At 46.3% G+C, this 21328-nt stretch overlaps 2 protein-coding genes across 2 annotated transcripts; one reads left to right on the top strand and one right to left on the bottom strand.

Annotated features, from left to right (window-relative positions):
• Positions 1-941: 941 nt before the first annotated feature.
• LOC136351838 (golgin candidate 1-like) lies at positions 942-2901 on the bottom strand. The gene is made up of 6 exons (XM_066304261.1): positions 2627-2901; positions 2169-2545; positions 1918-2094; positions 1641-1754; positions 1464-1568; positions 942-1093 (listed from the first exon to the last, which is right to left on the bottom strand). The coding sequence occupies exons 1-6, from the start codon at positions 2899-2901 to the stop codon at positions 942-944; spliced, it is 1200 nt and encodes a 399-aa protein (XP_066160358.1).
• Positions 2902-6330: 3429 nt separating this feature from the next.
• Positions 6331-19033, top strand: LOC136351837 (acidic leucine-rich nuclear phosphoprotein 32-related protein-like). Its single transcript, XM_066304260.1, has 2 exons — positions 6331-6571; positions 18228-19033. Exons 1-2 carry the CDS (start codon positions 6331-6333, stop codon positions 19031-19033), a joined length of 1047 nt encoding a protein of 348 aa, XP_066160357.1.
• Positions 19034-21328: the final 2295 nt, after the last annotated feature.

Below are 21328 nucleotides of genomic sequence, written 5' to 3'. Positions count from 1 at the left end.
AAGACTTTTGTGAGGATTTTGGAATTAAGATTTGCTACGCCTCAGTGGCACACCCCATGAGCAATGGACAGGTGGAGCGAGCCAATGGCATGATACTGCAAGGGATTAAAGCGCGTGTCTTTGACCGGCTAAAACCCTATGCCGGCAAATGGGTGCAACAGCTGCCATCGGTACTTTGGTCTTTGCGAACTACACCCAGTCGGGCCACAGGCCAGTCACCTTTTTTCCTTGTCTATGGGGCAGAAGCAATGTTGCCGAGTGAAGTTGAATTTGAATCTTTGCGCTTTCGAAATTTCCGTGAAGAACGCTACGAAGAGGACCGAGTGGATGACTTGCACCGATTGGAAGAAGTCCGCGAAGCAGCTTTGATTCGGTCGGCTCGATATTTACAAGGGTTGCGGCGTTATCATAATCGCAATGTTCGATCTCGTGCCTTTTTAGTCGGCGACCTGGTTTTGCGGAAAATTCAAACTACACGAGATCGGCACAAGTTATCTCCTCTATGGGAAGGGCCATTTATCATCTCTGAAGTCACCCGGCCAGGTTCCTATCGACTCAAGCGCGAAGACGGTACTCTCGTCGACAACTCTTGGAACATTGAACATCTTCGTCGTTTCTACGCTTAAGTTTATCATTGTACCTCCCTATCTTGACTGTCAACATCAAGTTTTCTTCTTGAAGTCGTCAGTCGGGGGCTATTATCATAATAATGGAGTGTGATCTTTTATCAATTCAATTTGCTTACTTGGTTTATCATTGCCTTGTTCGATTTTTCTACTTAGTCTGCGAGGACTGAAAGTTTTTAATAGCTTCTTTGGGTTTTAGGCTCAACAAAGCTTGATAAAAGCTTTTAAGAAATCAAAGATTTGGCTAGAACTATCAAGCACAGCATAAATACACCAGTATTGTACAAATTGAGCCTCCATTTGTTACATTTACACTCAGTCAGAATCAGTCCTTTCACCATCAGAGTTATTATCGCTCGGCTGAAGGTCGTTGTTGCGGAATTGCTCTACAACATCGCTTGCAATCTTGTCAGCTGCACTTTGAGCATTACTGATAAGATCAAGAGCAGCTTCTTCACTTGTCCCGTCTGCAAAGCCATCAATGGTATCAATTTCAATCCTCGGGTACAAGGATTTGGTCATCGCCAATGCCATACTAGCTCCCATACTTCCAGCTTTCTTGATATTCTTGAAATATACATCCGGTGCAACTCTCAGCTTGTCAAAGATTTCGGTTGCGTCAAGTGCACTCGGACCACTGTTATTAAGGAACATAGCTTGGACGAGTGGTGCAGCGACATTGGCGACTTCGTCTCTTGCTCCTTCAAGCTTCTTGATCTTACCAACCAGGACATCAAACTGAGCTTGAGATTTGATTTTACGGTCTACAAAACACATTTTATAATAAGAATCTGCTGCATTAAAGAGAGGACAGTTCAAATTGTCAGCTGGCAGTACCTTCAACCTCTTTCAAGGCCGAGTCCCTTTGCGCAGCTAGTTCTACTTTGTCTCTTTTCAAGGCTTCAATCTGTTTCTCCATTTGAGCCATCCTGGTAGCTTGCGCTGTTTGAAATCCAAATGTTTGAGGATACAGCTATGACAGCATAAATTAATGGGACAGATCTAGAAGATTACCTTTTGATGAACCACTTAGCTCGAAGTTCGAATCCTGGAGCTGGGCAATTCGGTCCCTTAACTCCTTCTCTGTCTTTTTGGCATACTCCTTGGCCTCATGCAGCTGGTCCCTAACTGCTTCAAGAGTTCCCAAGTGAGGAACCAGCTTTTCCAAAGTTGTAGTCTTGGCCTCATTGCGAAGATGGATTCTCTGCATGATGGATCATGGTTCAGTTCTGCTAAAGAGAAGAACAAAGTTATTAAAGGCAGTCACCCGGAAGATTTACATTCACAATGCGAGTGGCTTCTCCAAGTGCTTTCTTCAGCTGGCACACTTCCTCATCTTCTTTTTGACGATTTATAACGATGCCGGCAACTTGCGAGTTCTCGTCCCACCATTTGAGCAAGATAGGAGGACGGGAGTCATCAGCCGCCTTTATGCGAGGAATTGCTTCTTCGTCATCGCCTAGTGTTCCTGATGTATTTCCAAGACATTAGACGAGTAAGCTGAAGTTATTTAAATCGGCATCACTTGAGAGGATGTGTTACCTGAGGATGTTCCTGGCTGGACATGAGGTGATCCTTGTTCTTTATTTAGAGACCCAATCATTGAGTCTTTACCAGCCTCTGGTCCTTGGGAAGTTGTCGTCTGCGCTTCAACTTCAGGGATTTCTTCATCGGGACCTACATCCGACTGGTTTCCAGTCGGGGGCTCTTGTGTTGTTGCAGTTTCAGCTGTTGCCGACTGGTCTCCAGTTGGTGGCCGGTCACTCGGATCGGCCTTATCACCCAAAGCATGGGCGCCGGTCGGCTGGCTTTCGGCAGTCGGCTGATTTTCGGCAGTCGGCTCAGCGTCTTTGGATAAATTTGGTTCCGTCACAGCCGGATTAGGATCTTTTCCAGTTGGATCTATGTCAGATGGTTTCCTGCAAAGTGTTCTTTCGATATTCGGCGTAATCTCTATGAGAGAAACATGTCAAAGGGAGATGGTACTGAGAGGTTTATACCTGGAAGATGTTCTAATCTTTGGCATTTGACGGCCAGCCAGTTTTTTCTTGGGCATGGTACGCTTTGGGAATTTATTAGGCGAGCCCTTGTCCCCAGATTTATCGTCGTCACCTTCATCGTTGTCGAGCACCAGTTTTCTCTTGCGAGAACCTGTCTGTCTAGTTGGATTGGAGGTTTGAGGTTGCGGATCTGGTCTGATTTTTGGCCCTCCACCTCCCTGAACGGTGTGCTGACGAGGCGACCGGCGCTGAGTGATTGGGGGATCAGATTTCATCAACGCATATTCCTAAATGAGATGCTTCCACGGTTAATTAATTCAACATGAAGACAAGATAGTGTTTTGGTCATAGATTGAAGATTTCAGATGCATACCTGCGGAGGCGGATTGAATGCATTATATGGCACGACTGGCAGCTGATGTGAGTAGCTAACGACAATAGCATTTGAGAAAATTTTATACATTCTCTCCTTCATGATTTTAAAGTCCAGAGAGTCTGGTTCTTCACGATTGGGATCATGTTTGCCGTCGAACTCGAATGCTGTACGGGATCTTTCTTTAATTGGTGCCAATCGGCACTTGATGAAATGCCGAGTAATCTGCTCTCCTTGCAAGCCTTGTTCTTTGAGTTTTAGCATGCGTTCCATCAACTCCAAGGCTTGGGCTGCTTCATCTCCAATCGGAAGAGAGTTCCAGGTATCCTGGTACACCGGAGGAAGACAGGAGTACTCGGGAAGAGCAGGCTCAGGATTCTGAACATAAAACCAGTTCGCATGCCACCCCTTGTTTGAGGTCTTGAAGGGCATAGAGAAATACTTCTGGCTCAGAGTTCCCCTCAGCTGAAATCCTGCCCCTCCGACTACGCATGGCTTGCTCTTGTTCGGTTGGGGCTTGAGAAAGAAGATCCGGCGAAACAGAGAGAAGTGGGGTCTAATTCCCAAAAAGGCTTCACAAACATGGATGAAATTGGCGATATGGACTATGGAATTTGGGTTTAGGTGATGCAAGCTGATTCCATAGAAGTTTAAAATCCCGCGGAAAAATTTTGAGGTCGGAAGAGCGAAGCCGCCATAGAAGAAATGTGAGAAGACTACGATCTCATGTGTATCGGGGGTTGGAAAAGCCTCACCGCACGCTGGCCACCACCCAATGATCTCTTTGGCTGGGAGAACGCCGTGCGCCACCATCTCCTTCAGGTTCTCTTCCGTTACGTCGGACGGCGCCCATTGGCCTTCGAAGCTTTCCTTCTCTTCCGCCATCGATTTTACCCGAATGCGCTGATTTGATTCGAGGGATGGCTAGGGAGAAATGAGGGATTGAGGCGGTGGATCACGGGAAGGATTTTGATGCACTTTTCGAAGGTGGATTTGAGTGGAGTGGTGAACCCTAGTTCGCCGGCGCAGTTCTGCACTGTAGCAAGGAGTGGGGAAAATGGCGAGAGTTCCGGCGGGGAAGACGAAGCGTCGCTTGGATCTCGGGATTTCTTGTTAAGGGTATCGGAGGTGCAAATGGGCCTAGGCCTGAACAGTACTTCAGCCCAATACTTTTAACAGCGTGGCCCGTTGTGTTCCTTAGGGACTTAGGCATATTTTGCTTTGGCAATATTATGCGCACAATAGTGTTGCCCAATGCTGATAAAATCCTTTTTATGCGGTCATATAATTCTTTGAAATTATTGCAATGCAAATTAAAAGGTGCCCGACAGAAAGGTGTTATACTGCTTTTTGTTAGCTTTATTAGGCTACAAAAGCTGTCTGGGTTAATTTGGAATGACTTGTTTTTATCATAGTCACTTCCTTGGTATGTTATATACCTATTTTCATTATGGTAAATAGTCATAGCCTAGGCTATTAGATTTATTCATTACCATAATTTTTATAATACTTGGTGGGTAATCTTTAGAGTTTTATATTCGGATGCCTGTCCAGTGTGTTCATTCGTGAACCTTTTAGAGTGTAAACCACTCGGATTCTTTTTATTATGGCTAAAAAGCAGTCGGCTAGAATGCCTCTTTAGGCGCCGCGTATGCTTTTGCCATCTGATGCATGATTGTGCTATTATTTTGTTCTCAACTATATGTTTAGTTTGTTAACTAATCACATAGTTGGGGGCTACACCTAATTAGGTGCATCTATTCGATGCACCACGTTCTTTATCTTTTCGCCCTTTACAGTCTTCGTCTTCGCTACTCGGCAGGCCTTGGCATGATAAGTTTTGAAGCACTCGGATTATTATCTTTGAGAAGGCTATGATGGTTGACTGCAAAGGTCTCGGGGGCTACTGTGGAGATCATGGATATCCCATATCTACACGGCGATGATATTTGGGCTGAATATAGGATACCAAATATACATAGAATATCTTATTTGTATCTCGGGTTTGTTTCTTAACTTGTATATCAAGGAAACACCTTGAGACTTAGTCGGTTACGACTGTATTTTATCTGTATCTGCATATTCCGTTAGGGATATAGATTATCTTTTGTAACACGGACTCCTTCCCATATATAAGGGGGGTCCGGGTGCCTCTAGCGGCGGATGTTGATTTTCTCCAAATCATACAATCAATAATACACTCGGCGGATTCATCCCCGGACAGGAGTAGGGTATTACTTCTTTTATAAGAAGGCCTGAACCTGTATAAATCCTTTGTCTCCAAACCCATACACTTTTCCAGCTTGATAGCCACCCCCTTTTATTATTGCCGAAATCTAGTTTCGACACCACCGGTCGCCTAGCTCCGTCAATATGCGGCTCGACGTTTGGCGGTGTAGCTGCTGCTGGTGCAAGTTGCCAGCCACCGGAGTGTGTGCGCGGCGACGCCGATACGATGGCCTTCGGTGCTCTCCACGGAAGTCCATGAGTCGATTGGCACGGTGACTCCGACGAGGGCAGTGCCCATAACAATGGACTGGAGCCTTATCTCCTCCTCGGCAGCGCCTCCTTCTCCGCACACGCGTCCTCTCGTCGGATGCCGAGGTGCCGCAGCCGAAGTCGCCGGCCGCCGCCGTCATCTGGCGCCATCTCCTTCGTTCCTCCTCAGCATGTGTGTGGAGATTATGGGTACCCCATACCCACACGGCATGGTTATCCGACTAGTTATATGGGATAACTTATATCTATGAAATATGTAACAGATCATGACTTGGGTATTACGTTTCCCTGTATATTATGGAACGGCCTAAAGTCCTGGCTTGATAAGATTGTAAAGTAGATTTAGGAAACCGATACCGTGTTGGTTAAGGTTTCTATCTTGTAATCCTGCCCCCCATCCTATATAAGGTGGGCAGGAGGCCCTCTAGGGGGCATGAGACACAACCTGATCGTCAGATCTATACTACACCCGGCGGATTCAAATCCCCAAACAGGAGTAGGGTATTACCTCTCATTGAGAGGGCCTGAACCTGTCTAAATCCTTTGTCTCTGCATCCATCCACTTTTAGGTCTCGTGTGCTACCCCTTTTATTATTGCCGAAATCATGTTTCGACAGTTGGCGCGCCAGGTAGGGGTAAACGCCGAGTTTCCTGACGACGAGTGCGATGGAATCAACTTTATGAGTCGCCGGCTTCGCCTTCGCTTTGGGAGCTCCTTGATTCCTCGCCGCCGACGACTTCAACAAAATGAATCGTCGCTGCTATTCTCTGCCTGATCTTGTTCGCATCAGCACGACGGCAACGACGGGGCAACGACAGTTCGACGGATTTGATGGTCGTCCTCGTCCACCACCAAGCCTACTGGTCCAATCTACCCAACGAGGATGCCATGGTGTTGCAAGATGGATCTACAAACACGAAGCATGCCAAAACCGATCTAATCGGATGCATAGGAGACGGCTGCAGCCACGCCGATGCCTTCCTGCCGTCCTGCGTCGTGCTGATGGACACCAACGCCGCCCGCGACTGCGACCTCCGCCTCCTCCGCTCCGTCTCAGAATTAATCTCTCTTGGTATTTTTTGCTGTTTGCATGTAACGCCGCGGCACTACTCTTGCCGACTGGTGTTTCCGTCTGCATGGCTGGCCTATTAAGCCGCCGCTATTGGGCGTCTACGACTTCACCACCGGTCTGCCTCCGTCGCCGCCGACTGGTGTCCCCGCCTATACGGTCGGTTGGTCACACCACCGTTGATGGGCATCGTCATCTTCACCGCCGGCCTGCCTCCGTCGCCGCCGAGTGGTGCCTCCGCCTACACGGCTGGCCTATTATGCCGCCGCTGTTGGGCGTCTACGACTTCACCGCCGGCCTGCCTCCGTCGCCGCCGAGTGGTGCCTCCGCCTACACGGCTGGCCTATTATGCCGCCGCTGTTGGGCGTCTACGACTTCACCGCCGGCCTGCCTCCGTCGCCGCCGAGTGGTGCCTCCGCCTACACGGCTGGCCTATTATGCCGCCGCTGTTGGGCGTCTACGACTTCACCGCCGGCCTGCCTCCGTCGCCGCCGAGTGGTGCCTCCGCCTACACGGCTGGCCTATTATGCCGCCGCTGTTGGGCGTCTACGACTTCACCGCCGGCCTGCCTCCGTCGCCGCCGATTGGTGCCTCCGCCTACACGGCTGGCCTATTATGCCGCCGCTGTTGGGCGTCTACGACTTCACCGCCGGCCTGCCTCCGTCGCCGCCGATTGGTGCCTCCGCCTACACGGCTGGCCTATTATGCCGCCGCTGTTGGGCGTCTACGACTTCACCGCCGGCCTGCCTCCGTCGCCGCCGAGTGGTGCCTCCGCCTACACGGCTGGCCTATTATGCCGCCGCTGTTGGGCGTCTACAACTTCACCGCCGGCCTGCCTCCGTCGCCGCCGAGTGGTGCCTCCGCCTACACGGCTGGCCTATTATGCCGCCGCTGTTGGGCGTCTACGACTTCACCGCCGGCCTGCCTCCGTCGCCGCCGAGTGGTGCCTCCGCCTACACGGCTGGCCTATTATGCCGCCGCTGTTGGGCGTCTACGACTTCACCGCCGGCCTGCCTCCGTCGCCGCCGAGTGGTGCCTCCGCCTACACGGCTGGCCTATTATGCCGCCGCTGTTGGGCGTCTACGACTTCACCGCCGGCCTGCCTCCGTCGCCGCCGAGTGGTGCCTCCGCCTACACGGCTGGCCTATTATGCCGCCGCTGTTGGGCGTCTACGACTTCACCGCCGGCCTGCCTCCGTCGCCGCCGAGTGGTGCCTCCGCCTACACGGCTGGCCTATTATGCCGCCGCTGTTGGGCGTCTACGACTTCACCGCCGGCCTGCCTCCGTCGCCGCCGACTGGTGTCTTCATTGTTATTGATGGACGACTTTGTTCCCACATTGGCCACTTCTGCCATCACCAAGGGGAATATTACAAAGCTAAGTCATCATTTATTTTATTCTTTATATGATATTTTTCCTTTTCCTCTGCCTCACTACACCAATTGGTCTTCCATTGAGTAGTGAGTCGGGGGCTACAGATGTTATATCATATTTTTTATAATATTTATCTTGATTGCTTGCGACATAATCTGAGTACAAAAGTACCTATCGAGTTATGGAGTTCTATCTTCCTATGCTTTCCGTTTGGTTTGCCAATGGATAGTTGCCTTTGGGCCGATTCCTAGCACCCGGGGGCTCGTTGGATGGACCGAGTAACGCAAGGTGCTAAGTATTACTCGGAAGAAATCAAAAGCATAGAGATAATATAATTTATTTTCTGCTCTTAATAATTGCAAAAGTACCTGAGTAGTAAATTCTGATCCGTGAAACTTTGTTCCATTAATGACGAACTCATGTCACTCATATGCATGTTTGGGAAATGCCTAGGCCGACTCCCGATGCTTGGGGGCTATGACTAGTCGGACAGAGTGTTTAAACATACAGAGTCATCTGCTCGGGGAAATCAAAATTGACAAGAGGAGAAATACATATTTATAAATATTTTAAAATACTTGATTTTTTCTCGAGTATTATATTTATATCAGATACTACTCATCCTATATGTTTGTTCTGCAGGATCCAGATCCAGATATGCATAAAAGGGATTCATGGCTTTAAGCTTATCTCTTACGCTCCAGGAATGGATCAGTCAGAACATCACCACCGGCTCGCCTCGACCGCCGCCGACTGGTGTTTCCGCCTGCACGGCTGGCCTATTATGCCGCCGTTGTTGGGCGTCTACGTCTTCACCGACCGGCTTGCCTTCGCCGCCGCCGACTGGTGTTTCCGCCTGCACGGCTGGCCTTTATGCCGCCGTTGTTGGGCGTCTACGTCTTCACCGACCGGCCGCCTCGACCGCCGCCGACTGGTGTTTCCGCCTGCACGGCTGGCCTATTATGCCGCCGTTGTTGGGCGTCTACCTCTTCACCGACCGGCTTGCCTTCGCCGCCGCCGGCTGGTGTTTCCGCCTGCACGGCTGGCCTTTATGCCGCCGTTGTTGGGCGTCTACGTCTTCACCGACCGGCCGCCTCGACCGCCGCCGACTGGTGTTTCCGCCTGCACGGCTGGCCTATTATGCCGCCGTTGTTGGGCGTCTACGTCTTTACCGACCGGCTTGCCTTCGCCGCCGCCGACTGGTGTTTCCGCCTGCACGGCTGGCCTATTATGCCGCCGTTGTTGGGCGTCTACGTCTTCACCGACCGGCTTGCCTTCGCCGCCGCCGACTGGTGTTTCCGCCTGCACGGCTGGCCTTTATGCCGCCGTTGTTGGGCGTCTACGTCTTCACCGACCGGCCGCCTCGACCGCCGCCGACTGGTGTTTCCGCCTGCACGGCTGGCCTTTATGCCGCCGTTGTTGGGCGTCTACGTCTTCACCGACCGGCCGCCTCGACCGCCGCCGACTGGTGTTTCCGCCTGCACGGCTGGCCTTTATGCCGCCGTTGTTGGGCGTCTACGTCTTCACCGACCGGCTGCCTCGTCTGCCGCCGACTGGTGCTTCCGCCTGCACGGCTGACTTATTATGCCGCCGTTGTTGGGCGTCTACGTCTTCACCGACCGGCCGCCTCGACTGCCGCCGACTGGTGTTTCCGCCTGCACGGCTGGCCTATTATGCCGCCGTTGTTGGGCGTCTACGTCTTTACCGACCGGCTTGCCTTCGCCGCCGCCGACTGGTGTTTCCGCCTGCACGGCTGGCCTATTATGCCGCCGTTGTTGGGCGTCTACGTCTTCACCGACCGGCTTGCCTTCGCCGCCGCCGACTGGTGTTTCCGCCTGCACGGCTGGCCTTTATGCCGCCGTTGTTGGGCGTCTACGTCTTCACCGACCGGCCGCCTCGACCGCCGCCGACTGGTGTTTCCGCCTGCACGGCTGGCCTATTATGCCGCCGTTGTTGGGCGTCTACCTCTTCACCGACCGGCTTGCCTTCGCCGCCGCCGGCTGGTGTTTCCGCCTGCACGGCTGGCCTTTATGCCGCCGTTGTTGGGCGTCTACGTCTTCACCGACCGGCCGCCTCGACCGCCGCCGACTGGTGTTTCCGCCTGCACGGCTGGCCTATTATGCCGCCGTTGTTGGGCGTCTACGTCTTTACCGACCGGCTTGCCTTCGCCGCCGCCGACTGGTGTTTCCGCCTGCACGGCTGGCCTATTATGCCGCCGTTGTTGGGCGTCTACGTCTTCACCGACCGGCTTGCCTTCGCCGCCGCCGACTGGTGTTTCCGCCTGCACGGCTGGCCTTTATGCCGCCGTTGTTGGGCGTCTACGTCTTCACCGACCGGCCGCCTCGACCGCCGCCGACTGGTGTTTCCGCCTGCACGGCTGGCCTTTATGCCGCCGTTGTTGGGCGTCTACGTCTTCACCAACCGGCTGCCTCGTCCGCCGCCGACTGGTGCTTCCGCCTGCACGGCTGACTTATTATGCCGCCGTTGTTGGGCGTCTACGTCTTCACCGACCGGCCGCCTCGACTGCCGCCGACTGGTGTTTCCGCCTGCACGGCTGACTTATTATGCCGCCGTTGTTGGGTGTCTACGTCTTCACCGACCGGCTGCCTCGACCGCCGCCGACTGGTGTTTCCGCCTGCACGGCTGGCCTATTATGCTGCCGTTGTTGGGCGTCTACGTCTTCACCGACCGGTTGCCTCGTCCGCCGCCGACTGGTGCTTCCGCCTGCACGGCTGACTTATTATGCCGCCGTTGTTGGGCGTCTACGTCTTCACCGACCGGCTTGCCTTCGCCGCCGCCGACTGGTGTTTCCGCCTGCACGGCTGACTTATTATGCCGCCGTTGTTGGGTGTCTACGTCTTCACCGACCGGCTGCCTCGACCGCCGCCGACTGGTGTTTCCGCCTGCACGGCTAGCCTGTTATAACACCAACTGATGCTATCTTCTTCCCGGCTGGCTACATCGCTGTCACTACTAATAGGCATCAGTATCTTCAATACAAGCTGCCTACGTTTGCCATGGCTGCCGACTGGTTTCTTCACTTCCATAGCTGCATGATTCTGCCAGTGTTGATTGGCCTTACCATCTTCATCGCCGGTCGTCTCGTCTGCTGCTGACTAGTGCCCTCGCCTCTACATCTGGTTTATACAGCTATCACTACTGATGAACATCATCGTCTTCCGTCGCCGACTGGTTATGCTGTCGCCAACTAGTGCTTTTATCTTCACAACTGCGCGTCTTCACTACCAGTTTGCTTCTGTTGACGCCGACTCGTGTTCACTTCATCACGGCAATGCAACTTTGTCATCATGGTAGAGCGACTTCATCTTTATTATCTTCGGCACCGGCAAACTCTATTGCTGCTACTTCGCAAGTTTCGCTACTTCACCAACCACAACGTCTTTGTGAATCTCGACATCTCGGCATGCGATGCCGTATTATTTTACTACAACAAGTGGCTCTCCAATATTCAGGATTTCTACTTGGACATCTTCAACACATATCTTCAATCAAGCAATAACTATTCGACGACAAGAAGCTACAGTTCTCGACTCTATGTTCAGTTGTTTCCCAACTAATCAAAGAGTCGGGGGCTATACAAATACAAGGCTCAAAATTTGACAAATTTTATGTCAAGCTGAAGAAATCAATTAATCAGCCAACGAGTCAACTCCAGGAGTCATTATCTTCATCTTTGCTTCGGAGCAGACATTCTACTTCAACAACTTCAAATATTTCGGTTTAGACGAGTTGGGCAACAACATCAACTCTCCTCCAAGTAAAGCATCTACAACAGCTATAACATTAATTTGATAGATTATTGTCACTGACATCATCACCAGCACCTCTGCTTCATCGACCCTGACATCTCCGCTGTTGCTAATGGATGATTATGTTTTCGCCGACTTATTATTTCACCTTCACGGTTGACCTACTATGCAAATGCTGATGAGCGTCTTTGTCATTATCATTGGTTGCTACACTGCTATTGACTGGATCATCGACATCGTCATCTTCATCATGTCGGTTGCGTTTGTCATCGTCAACTATTTTCTTCATCTTCATGATTGGTGGATTTCGTCATCGCATTTGATCTGCCTCGTCTATCACCGACTGATTATTTCGCTGCCATGGCTACACAACTTTATCGCTGGGCGCCTTCATCTTCATTGTTAGTTGATCTGTTTGCCGCCGACTGGTTTCTTCGCCTCCATGGCTATGCGACTTCAGTACTTTTGATTGGTATCACTATCTTCACTACCACTAATATTTTTGCCACCTCTGGTGGGCAATATTATCTCTATATTGGTCGTCTTGTCTCTATGCCAACTGCGTCAGCTACCATCGATGGACAATTGTGACTACAAAGAAGGACAAGCTATATGCTCAGAGGCTTACTAGTTCAAACACAAGTATCATACCTTCAATTTGGACTTGTTCCGGTTACATGCAACATGAATTCATGATCATGGGTCTATTTTCTATGCTCAAAGACTGGACTATTTATTTTTCTCCGTAAGGGTTATCAACCGAATACTTGCGCCAGTCGGGATTCAATTTTTATATCTATTTTGGAGTATCCCATAAGGGATAATCACTCAGATCAGAAGCTATTCATATGAGCTACGCTTGGTCTATATTACCCGGAAGATTTATTACTCGGGAGCATGTTACATGCGTCATCCTTTAAAGGGTGTCGAGGGCATATGTTTTGGCCTAGGCCTAATATGTCTGCAGCCCATATTTTCAGGTGTGGCCTGTCACGTTCTTTTAGGGACTTAGGCATCTTTTTGCTTAGGCAAAAGTGCGCGTGATTATATGCCCAATACCTTAAAATCCTTTTATACCGCAGTTACTCAACTTTTTAGGAGTTGGTACAATGCATTTTAAAAGGTGCCAAACAGTAATGCTTTATATAGCTGCCCGCTGACTTTTTTATATAAGTCAAGGTGTTGTTTGGGTTCATAAAGCAATTGATTGGATACAATATCATTGTTTTTTGCCACGTAAGTGTGCACTTTTATTGACCAATATTATGGCTTGGGCTGATTATATATTTTGGTCATTTTCTAGGCGGTTGGTAAATCCTTTATGAGTTTATTTACTCGGATTTTACACCACATATGCCATATATTTTCAGGTGTGGTGAAACCATGTGTCTTTTAGGGACTTAAGCACATCTGTTAAAGCAGTGTGCGCATGGCGTATGCCCAATACTTTGGAAATTTCTTTATTCACAACATACAAGCTTCTTTATAGCTGTTTTGCTATGTGAATTTTCAATAATGTAGTCGACTTTAAGTTGCACGCATCATATTTTACAAAGCAGTCGGTATATCACTTGGATCATATTATTCAGGGATTCACACATCATATGCTATTATCGAAACCACTCGGTTGGTTAGATTATTTATTCCTTGACTATGTGTTTGGTTTGTTCAATTAACCACATAGTCGGGGGCTACACCTATTAGGTGCATCTAGTCGATGCACCTGACTTTATTTTTCAGCCCTCCACAGTCTTTAGATTTGGTAAAAGTACTCGGGAAGTCATGGCAAAGATGATTGAAGCACTCGGCTTTGGAGTAATCTAGTTCGAGAGAATATTATCTTTTCGACTGTGAAGGTCTCAGGGGCTACTGTGGAGATTATGGGTACCCCATACCCACACGGCATGGTTATCCGACTAGTTATATGGGATAACTTATATCTATGAAATATGTAACAGATCATGACTTGGGTATTACGTTTCCCTGTATATTATGGAACGGCCTAAAGTCCTGGCTTGATAAGATTGTAAAGTAGATTTAGGAAACCGATACCGTGTTGGTTAAGGTTTCTATCTTGTAATCCTGCCCCCCATCCTATATAAGGTGGGCAGGAGGCCCTCTAGGGGGCATGAGACACAACCTGATCGTCAGATCTATACTACACCCGGCGGATTCAAATCCCCAAACAGGAGTAGGGTATTACCTCTCATTGAGAGGGCCTGAACCTGTCTAAATCCTTTGTCTCTGCATCCATCCACTTTTAGGTCTCGTGTGCTACCCCTTTTATTATTGCCGAAATCATGTTTCGACAATGTGCGCCGCCGCCGTCATCTGGTTTGTTATGCTCATTATCTCTTGGTTCGTTGGATTTTATCTCCTCCGTGCATGAACAAATATTTGGGTGGCTTCTCTGTTGGTTTTTGATGGGCCTTGATCAGTTTATCCAGCCGGCGACGCGTAAAATACGATAATTACTTCACCGTTAATCACGCTTAATACGATAAGCATGCATATGGAGCATGCATGTACGTACATAATTGCCCCACTGGCCAATTAGCAAATGCTAGCCTTTGATTCTCTAGCTTGTGTATATATACGGCATATACATTCATATATTTGCATGGCCCATGCACGCACAAAATGACAAGCTAGCTAACCTCACATAGTATATCACATTGTTTCCTTGCTATGGCCACTGTAAATTTTCCTTGCATATAACAAAATACCATCAAACACATTGCACTCCCTTGCAACCAACTGGACAAAAGTCTCTTTGCGGCAGCGAGGCTGGGCAGAAAATCACCGAAAACTGTAGGCCGCACAGAACCGAGCCGAACCGCACCGAATCTTCGGTTTTTTCGTATAGTGCTATCGCGCGACGCGCGTGGCAGCCGTCGATCCGCGATTGGCAACGTGGCGTCCATTCGGCGCACGCCGCGCGTCCCGACCGGCCGACCGAGCGAGCTCACGCGAGGGTTTACTGTTCAAATGTTTTGGGTGGCGCTCGACGAGAGAGAGAGAGAGAGGCGGAGAGTGAGAGAGAGGTGGAGGCGGCGTGAATCTCCGGCGAAATCCGTGGCGAATGGGGGGTGGGGTGGGGAGTTGCTGCTGTTTCCTCCTGTCGCGCTGGCGTCGGCGTAGCCGACGGTGGAGGCGTGGAGCCGACGGTTTCCTCTCATCGCGCCGGCAGTTGCGGTGGGAAGCGTAGGCTGCGGCGGAGGTGGTTTTCTCTCCACCAAATCCGGCGGCCATTTTTTTCGGTAAGTTGCGGCGTGATGCGGCTGTTTCGTTGCGGTTTTTTTGAGCCGAACAGGTGGAGTGATGGGGCTGTTTTTCCATGCGTTTTTTGTGCCAGGGAGGTGGAGATTGGGCAATTTTTCACTGCGCAAATTGCTCCTCAAACCTCCCAGTTTGTTCTCCCCTATTCCCTCATGTCCCCTCTCTCTCCCTCATTCATCAGGTGCTAGTTCATCCTCTCGGCGAGCGCAAGGTTGCAGTGGAATTCGCCCCCTCAAGCGTCGGCTTGTGGATCTCGGGTTCCATTTGAAGGTATTTAAATTTCTCTCTCTGGCTTATGTTGATTTTTCCGGTTGCAAGTTGATTATTAGTGATTACTAACATCCAAAATAAATTTCCAAAATTATTACTAACATTATTAGTTGCAAGTTGATTATTAGTTGATCGATGGTTAGTTGCAAGTTGATTACTAACATCCAAAATGAATTTCCAAAGTGATTACTAACATTATTAGTTGCAAGTTGATTATTAGTTGATCGATGGTTAATTGCAAGTTGATTACTAACATCCAAAATATATTTCCAGGAATGGGAAAAAGAAAAACCATTATAAAGAAGGCATGTTAGGCAAACCAGAGTCAAGTAAAAAAAACAAGAGGGGTGTCGCAACATGCTAAGAAAAGAAATATTGGAGATGATCATGCAGATGACATAGAGCAACCTCCTCCAAAAAGGAGCAGAGCAAAGGTATTAAGCATCCACCTTTTTTTATGCATTTTTTGCCCTCAAGCAGTGTTTTGCCTTTTCCAATGCACTACATTTTCTTATGATGCATTAAGTTACTTCTCATTATGGATTAAGTTACTTCTCACTGTGCATTAAGTTCTGTTAAAATTACTATGAGATTTCCAACACCAGTACTCATGGCTATGTAACTAGGGAATGCAAATTCAAGTTTATTTTTGGAAGTAACTTGCATGTTTCTAGGAAGTAACTTTTTGAGTTTTATAACAAGTAACTTTCTGTTCAAATTGCTATGAGAGGCAACTAGATGGAATGTATCATGCTGTGTAACTAGGGAATGTGAATTCAAGTTTATCTGGAAGTAAGTTGCATGTTCATAGGAAGTAACTTACTGATTTGTTAGAAGTAACTTCCTGTTAAAATTGCTTTGAGATTTTCTGTTAACAAGTAAGAAGTTACTTCTCGATGTGCATTAAGTTACTTCTCTATGTGCATAAAGTTACTTCTCGCCGTGCCTAAAATATTTTGATGTTGCTGCTTGAGGGCAAGTTATTTTCTAGAACTAACTTAATGGCAAATTACTTCTTGGTTCAGTTACCCTTTTTTCAACTGTTTTATATATGTTTTTGAAAAAATAAACAAATGCTGATGTTTTTTTATTTTTCTTTTTGTTGTTTATACATTTGCAGCAAGAGAGTAGCAGGGCTTCATCTATGAAACTTATAAAGTTGTATCCCCATATGAGTGGCGAACAAAAGCGACTAACAGAGGGGGGCTGGCTTCCATGGCCTCGTAGATCTCAAGTGCTCGAAGCTCAGACCTGATTTGTGCAGCTGGTTGATGGAGCATTTCGATCCAGCAACCAATCAGCTTGTATTTCCTGGACGTGGAGCCATAGATGTGAACAAGGAGTCAGTGAAGTCTGTGCTTGGTATCCCTATGGGCGACAAAGATGTCTCATATGAGATGGAGTCTGAAGCTACAGAATTTGTGCTGAATTTGCTTGGAATCAACGATCACCATCACTGACTTCTCTTGGGATTCAATTGGAGGAGTTGAAGTTAGCAGATGACAAGTACCTGCGCATGTGGATCATCTACGCCATTTCTTCTGTTTTAGCACCAACGACAGCAACAACAGTCAGCCCAAGATGCTATCCTTCTGTTGTTGATGCTGGAAATATCAAGAATCTTAATTCGTGCAAGTTTGTCATATCTACTTTGCAAAAAGCTACTAAAGCTGGGAAGAATACCAACTCAGCATGTCTCCTGTACATGATGGTAACAATGCTCACCTTTTTTTTATTCGATCACTGTCCCAATGTAACTTTTATGTTTTTTAAAGTAAGTTAAGCTGTCCAGGAAGTAACTTACATGTTCCTAGGAAGTAACTTCTTTATGTTAAATTGTTATAAATAACTTTCTGTCAAGTAAATTCTCTCTGTGCATTAAATTACTTCTCACTGTGCATTAAATTACTTCTTATTGTGCATTAAGTCACTTCACTGTACATTAAGTTACTTCTTCATATATGCCCTGCCACATCTTTTTTTCCAATTTGTTTTCAAATTTAAATTACATCTGAAAGTTAACATATTTTGTAGGTTTTAAATCAAACAAGTTATGTACTTTTTTTACTTAATCTAAATGCTCTAATTTCTTTTGTAGATTCTTTATTTGGACTCACTTTCGTTTAAAAATCTCAATGTTCCAGTGGAGGGTTATCGAGCTACTGTTTGGACGAATGAATTGATAAATCTAGCAGACACATCAGCAGATGGCTCCTTTGGAGCTTTATTAGTGAGTTTTTTTATAGTTGACATACTTGCATCATTTTTAGTTTTTTGTTTGTTCGTAACTTACGGATTTTATAATTGAAAATATAGCTTAAGAGCAGCTTTCAGCATGAAGGGACCAATTTGTTTGGGAGCAATGTAGATTTTTCAACCTTCATAAATTCAAATGTGCCCAATACTATGCAGGAGCAGGTTTATATTTTTTCCCCACTTCTCTGTTTTACTTTTTGTACACTTGGTAGATGTAACATCAACGAACTGCAAAAGTAACTTTGTGAAATCTGCATATGTAACTTCTCTGTTTTTTCTTTTTATACAGGAAAATGACAGAATTGTGACCTCTGTGCAAAATTTGTGTGAAGGTTTTTCAGGTTTGGTCACGAAATTTGTGAGGCAGATTTCCGGCCTTGATTTTGTGGATCCTAGGGGTAGCCAACCAAGGCAAATGCGAAAGAACCGGAAGAAACTTGCATAAAGGCCAAAAAAAGTTCAGCAAGATGAAGATCTAGGTTTGGTTTTTTCACTATGTTTCTATTAATTATTGTACAGAATAATTAATATAGCCATGTTCTACCACTCTGCACAATTTGAATCTCATTAGTATCATTGTTCCACCACACTGTTTTTTTACGATGATTTGAACTGAATTTTTAGTTTTTTACATTTGTCCAAACAACTTCCTACAGAACACTAAGTTACTTTTGTTCTTTTGGTACATGTAACTTCAAGTGATGATGAAGATTTTGTTGCTGATGAAGAAGAAGTGGAAGACACTGAGGAAGATGAATATATTGATGAAGATGGAGATTCTGATGATGATGAGGATGAAGGAGAAGAAGATGACGATGATGAAGGAGAAGAAGATGACGATGAGCATAGGTCAGAAAATGATGACAATGATGGTGCTGAAACTGGAAGGAGTGGTGAGCAGGCTGATGCTGCAACTGATGTTACTTGTTGCAAAGGAGATGACACAAATGAAGGGATTGGCAGCGGAGGCAAAGGCGCTGATGATGTTACTGGATGCAATGGAGATGACACAAATGAAGGGATTGCCAGCGGAGGCAAAGGCGCTGATGATGTTATTGGAAAAGGGAAACAAGTAGATGAAGGGATTGGGTTTGGAGACAAGGACAAACATGAAGAAAAGCAAGCACCCAATGCTGCAGCACAAAATGTTCCAGAATCAGAGAAGCAACCAGTGCAAAAGGCAGAAAAATATCCTTTCCTAACAACAACCATTGATTCACATGAAGTTCCAAACTTCAATCTTGGTTTTGATAGCTCTCAGGAAGTTGTGCAAACACCAAAGGGGCAAGAAGCAACAGGAACATCTCGAGGTAAAGAATTTCCTAGAATTATCACAAATGAGGACTATGGAAGTTTTACTACTGAAGACTATGAAAAGGTTGGGAGAGAAGCAGACGAGGCCATTGCCAGCAAATCTGCCACAAAATCACCTGTCGCTGAAGTAATCTCCAAGGAACCTATTGCTGATGATTGTGAAGTAGAAGAAGAAATACCTGTGCCCCATGAGTACAATTAAAGGGTGGTGAAACCAGCGAAATTCAAAAGGTCACCCTTCATTGATTATGAGAACAAGAAGCAGTTCGTGGTTTCTCGAGTTATAAATGAGGTATATGACGACATTTGCAAGAATGGAGGGAGAACCAAGTCAAGAAGGAATAGGTACAATCACATATTTTTTGCTGTACAAAGTACTTTTTTACTTTTTAGTAAAATGATCTTTGTAGAACTAACTTCACTTCTCAGAGAAGTAAAATTATCTTCTTAAATAAGTAACTTCACATGCCATTGAAGCAACTGCATTTTGGTTCATACATTCCATTTGTTGTGTGCATATTGGTTCTGCACACGACCCAGCAATTTTTTCCAGACAAACTTCTACACACCCCTTTGCAGTAACTTTACATGTCATAGAAAGTAACTTTACATGTCATAGAAAGTAACTTAACATGTCATTGAAAGTAACTTACCATGTCATTGAAATTAATTTAACATGCTACAGTAGTTGTACAAGGTATACTAATTTGCTTATTCATTTTTTTTCTTTTTGCTTTTGTTAAATGCAGCCTAAAGATCATTGATACATGAGAATATTATATTTATCTTGGCGATCTTGCTAACTCTGTTAAACCAATGGGCTCACTGGACAATAACACATGTGAATTGGCATTAATTGTTCTGTCTGCTGATATCAAGGACAATTCGAAGAGAATTTTTCCTGCCAGAATAGGAGTATATAAAATTTACAAAAATCTCTTACTTTTTAGTGTACTATTATTATCATTGCAACACCTTATGTTTTTTTTTCCACATGGTGCAGGGATATTTGTTGGATTTGCAGTTGGACAGGAATGAGCTTAAGAAACACTTCGATCAAACGAGAGCGAACCGTCTTGACCATAAAGAATTAGTAAGAAAATATATATTCCAGCTGTCAATGACATGTAAAGTTACTTATTCCTGTTTGCTTGTAGAAGAATTAGTAAGAAAATATATATTCCTGATGTCAATGACATGTAAAGTTACTTTTCCTGTCTGCTTGTAGAAGTAACTTAAATGTCTCTGCAAATTAACTCAGCATGTTTGTGGAAGTAACTTTTTCTGTTATATTGACAGAAAATGTTATTCTGAAACACTTTTTATTATCCTTTTATACTTACTAAATTATGATTATATTTACAGAAAAACCTTTTTTCCACTCCTCTCCCTCTTTTCACTTGAATGCAGACAATTTTTCCCATTCTCTAGGAATTGGGTAATGGGAATGATAAGGATGGTCACTATTTCGTGGTGTGCCTTAATCTGAAAGCTGAAAGATTCGAGGTTTACGATTCGCTGAGGGGAGAAGATGACGAAGAGCTGATTTCAGCATCTAATCTTGTTGTTGTATCCATCAAGACCATGTAGGATAGGTTTTACATGAGGTCTTCAAAGAAAATCATCCAGAATTACCCACTGATTTTTATTGATGGCCCAAAGCAAGATAACATGTACGTAACATGCTTTTTTTTAGTTAGTGATTTTCATTTATTGTTTTTACTCAAACTTATCCCTTTTTGTTTTTGCAAACAAAAACAGCCGGGATTGTGGTTTTTATATGCCGAAATTTGTGGAGTTGTGGGATGGCAAACAGTTGCTAGCATTTGAACCAAGTGACATCCCCAACATTAAGAAACTACTTACACACAAGATGCTCTCATTTCAAGAAAATCGTGTGCAATGGATGCAAGTATTATGGGGCAAAGAGCTTGATCCTACACTTAAGGTAAGGTAATGAAACACTGCATTTTTTTTCCTGAACCAGCACATAAATTATAGCCACATAAATTAGGTTGGGTAACAAATTAAAATAGCATCTTGGTTCTGCAAAGAACTCAGCATGGTCTTCCTGAGAACTTACATATCACTGTGAAGTAACTACTATGGAAGCTAAAAGTAATTTAATACAACTGTGCAAGTAAGTTTCAACAATCTTGTCACAACATTATAAGTTACATCTCGTAGCTCTAATTCACTTCTCAGTACTAGCTAGGCCTTTCCTAACTGATGTCTTTGACGCCTTTGCATGGACCCCAGGCTTGCGTCTTGTTGAAACTGGTCTCCCTTGCTTTTGTATGATGGGGGGGTCATTTATCTGTAGTGTTGGGTTAGTTGATGCCAAGGGGATATCTGAAATTCCTCTTATCTGGGGCTGGCTGTGCCTTTTTCTGTTTCTTTCTACTCTGCTTCATAGCTGCTAAATCATCAGTCATTGAGCTCGTACGCTGTAGAGCCATATGGTAGGCTTTCTCGTTGCTTGATGCATCTTTTGCAA

The sequence above is a fragment of the Oryza sativa genome, chromosome 9, assembly GCF_034140825.1.
Source record: "Oryza sativa Japonica Group chromosome 9, ASM3414082v1".
Lineage (NCBI taxonomy): Eukaryota > Viridiplantae > Streptophyta > Magnoliopsida > Poales > Poaceae > Oryza > Oryza sativa.
This window is presented reverse-complemented; position numbering and strand designations above follow the sequence as displayed.

Coding starts and splice junctions, on each gene's coding strand:
- LOC136351838 (XM_066304261.1), bottom strand. CDS start 2,901: ATGAAATCTGATCCCCCAATCACTCAGCGCCGGTCGCCTCGTCAGCAC. Junction 1,755..1,917: donor AGCACTTGGAGAAGCCACTC/GCATTGTGAATG, acceptor CTCTTGAAGCAG/TTAGGGACCAGCTGCATGAG. Junction 1,094..1,463: donor GGCCTTGAAAGAGGTTGAAG/GTACTGCCAGCT, acceptor ATGGCTTTGCAG/ACGGGACAAGTGAAGAAGCT.
- LOC136351837 (XM_066304260.1), top strand. CDS start 6,331: ATGGTCGTCCTCGTCCACCACCAAGCCTACTGGTCCAATCTACCCAAC. Junction 6,572..18,227: donor CTCAGAATTAATCTCTCTTG/GTATTTTTTGCT, acceptor GTGATGATGAAG/ATTTTGTTGCTGATGAAGAA.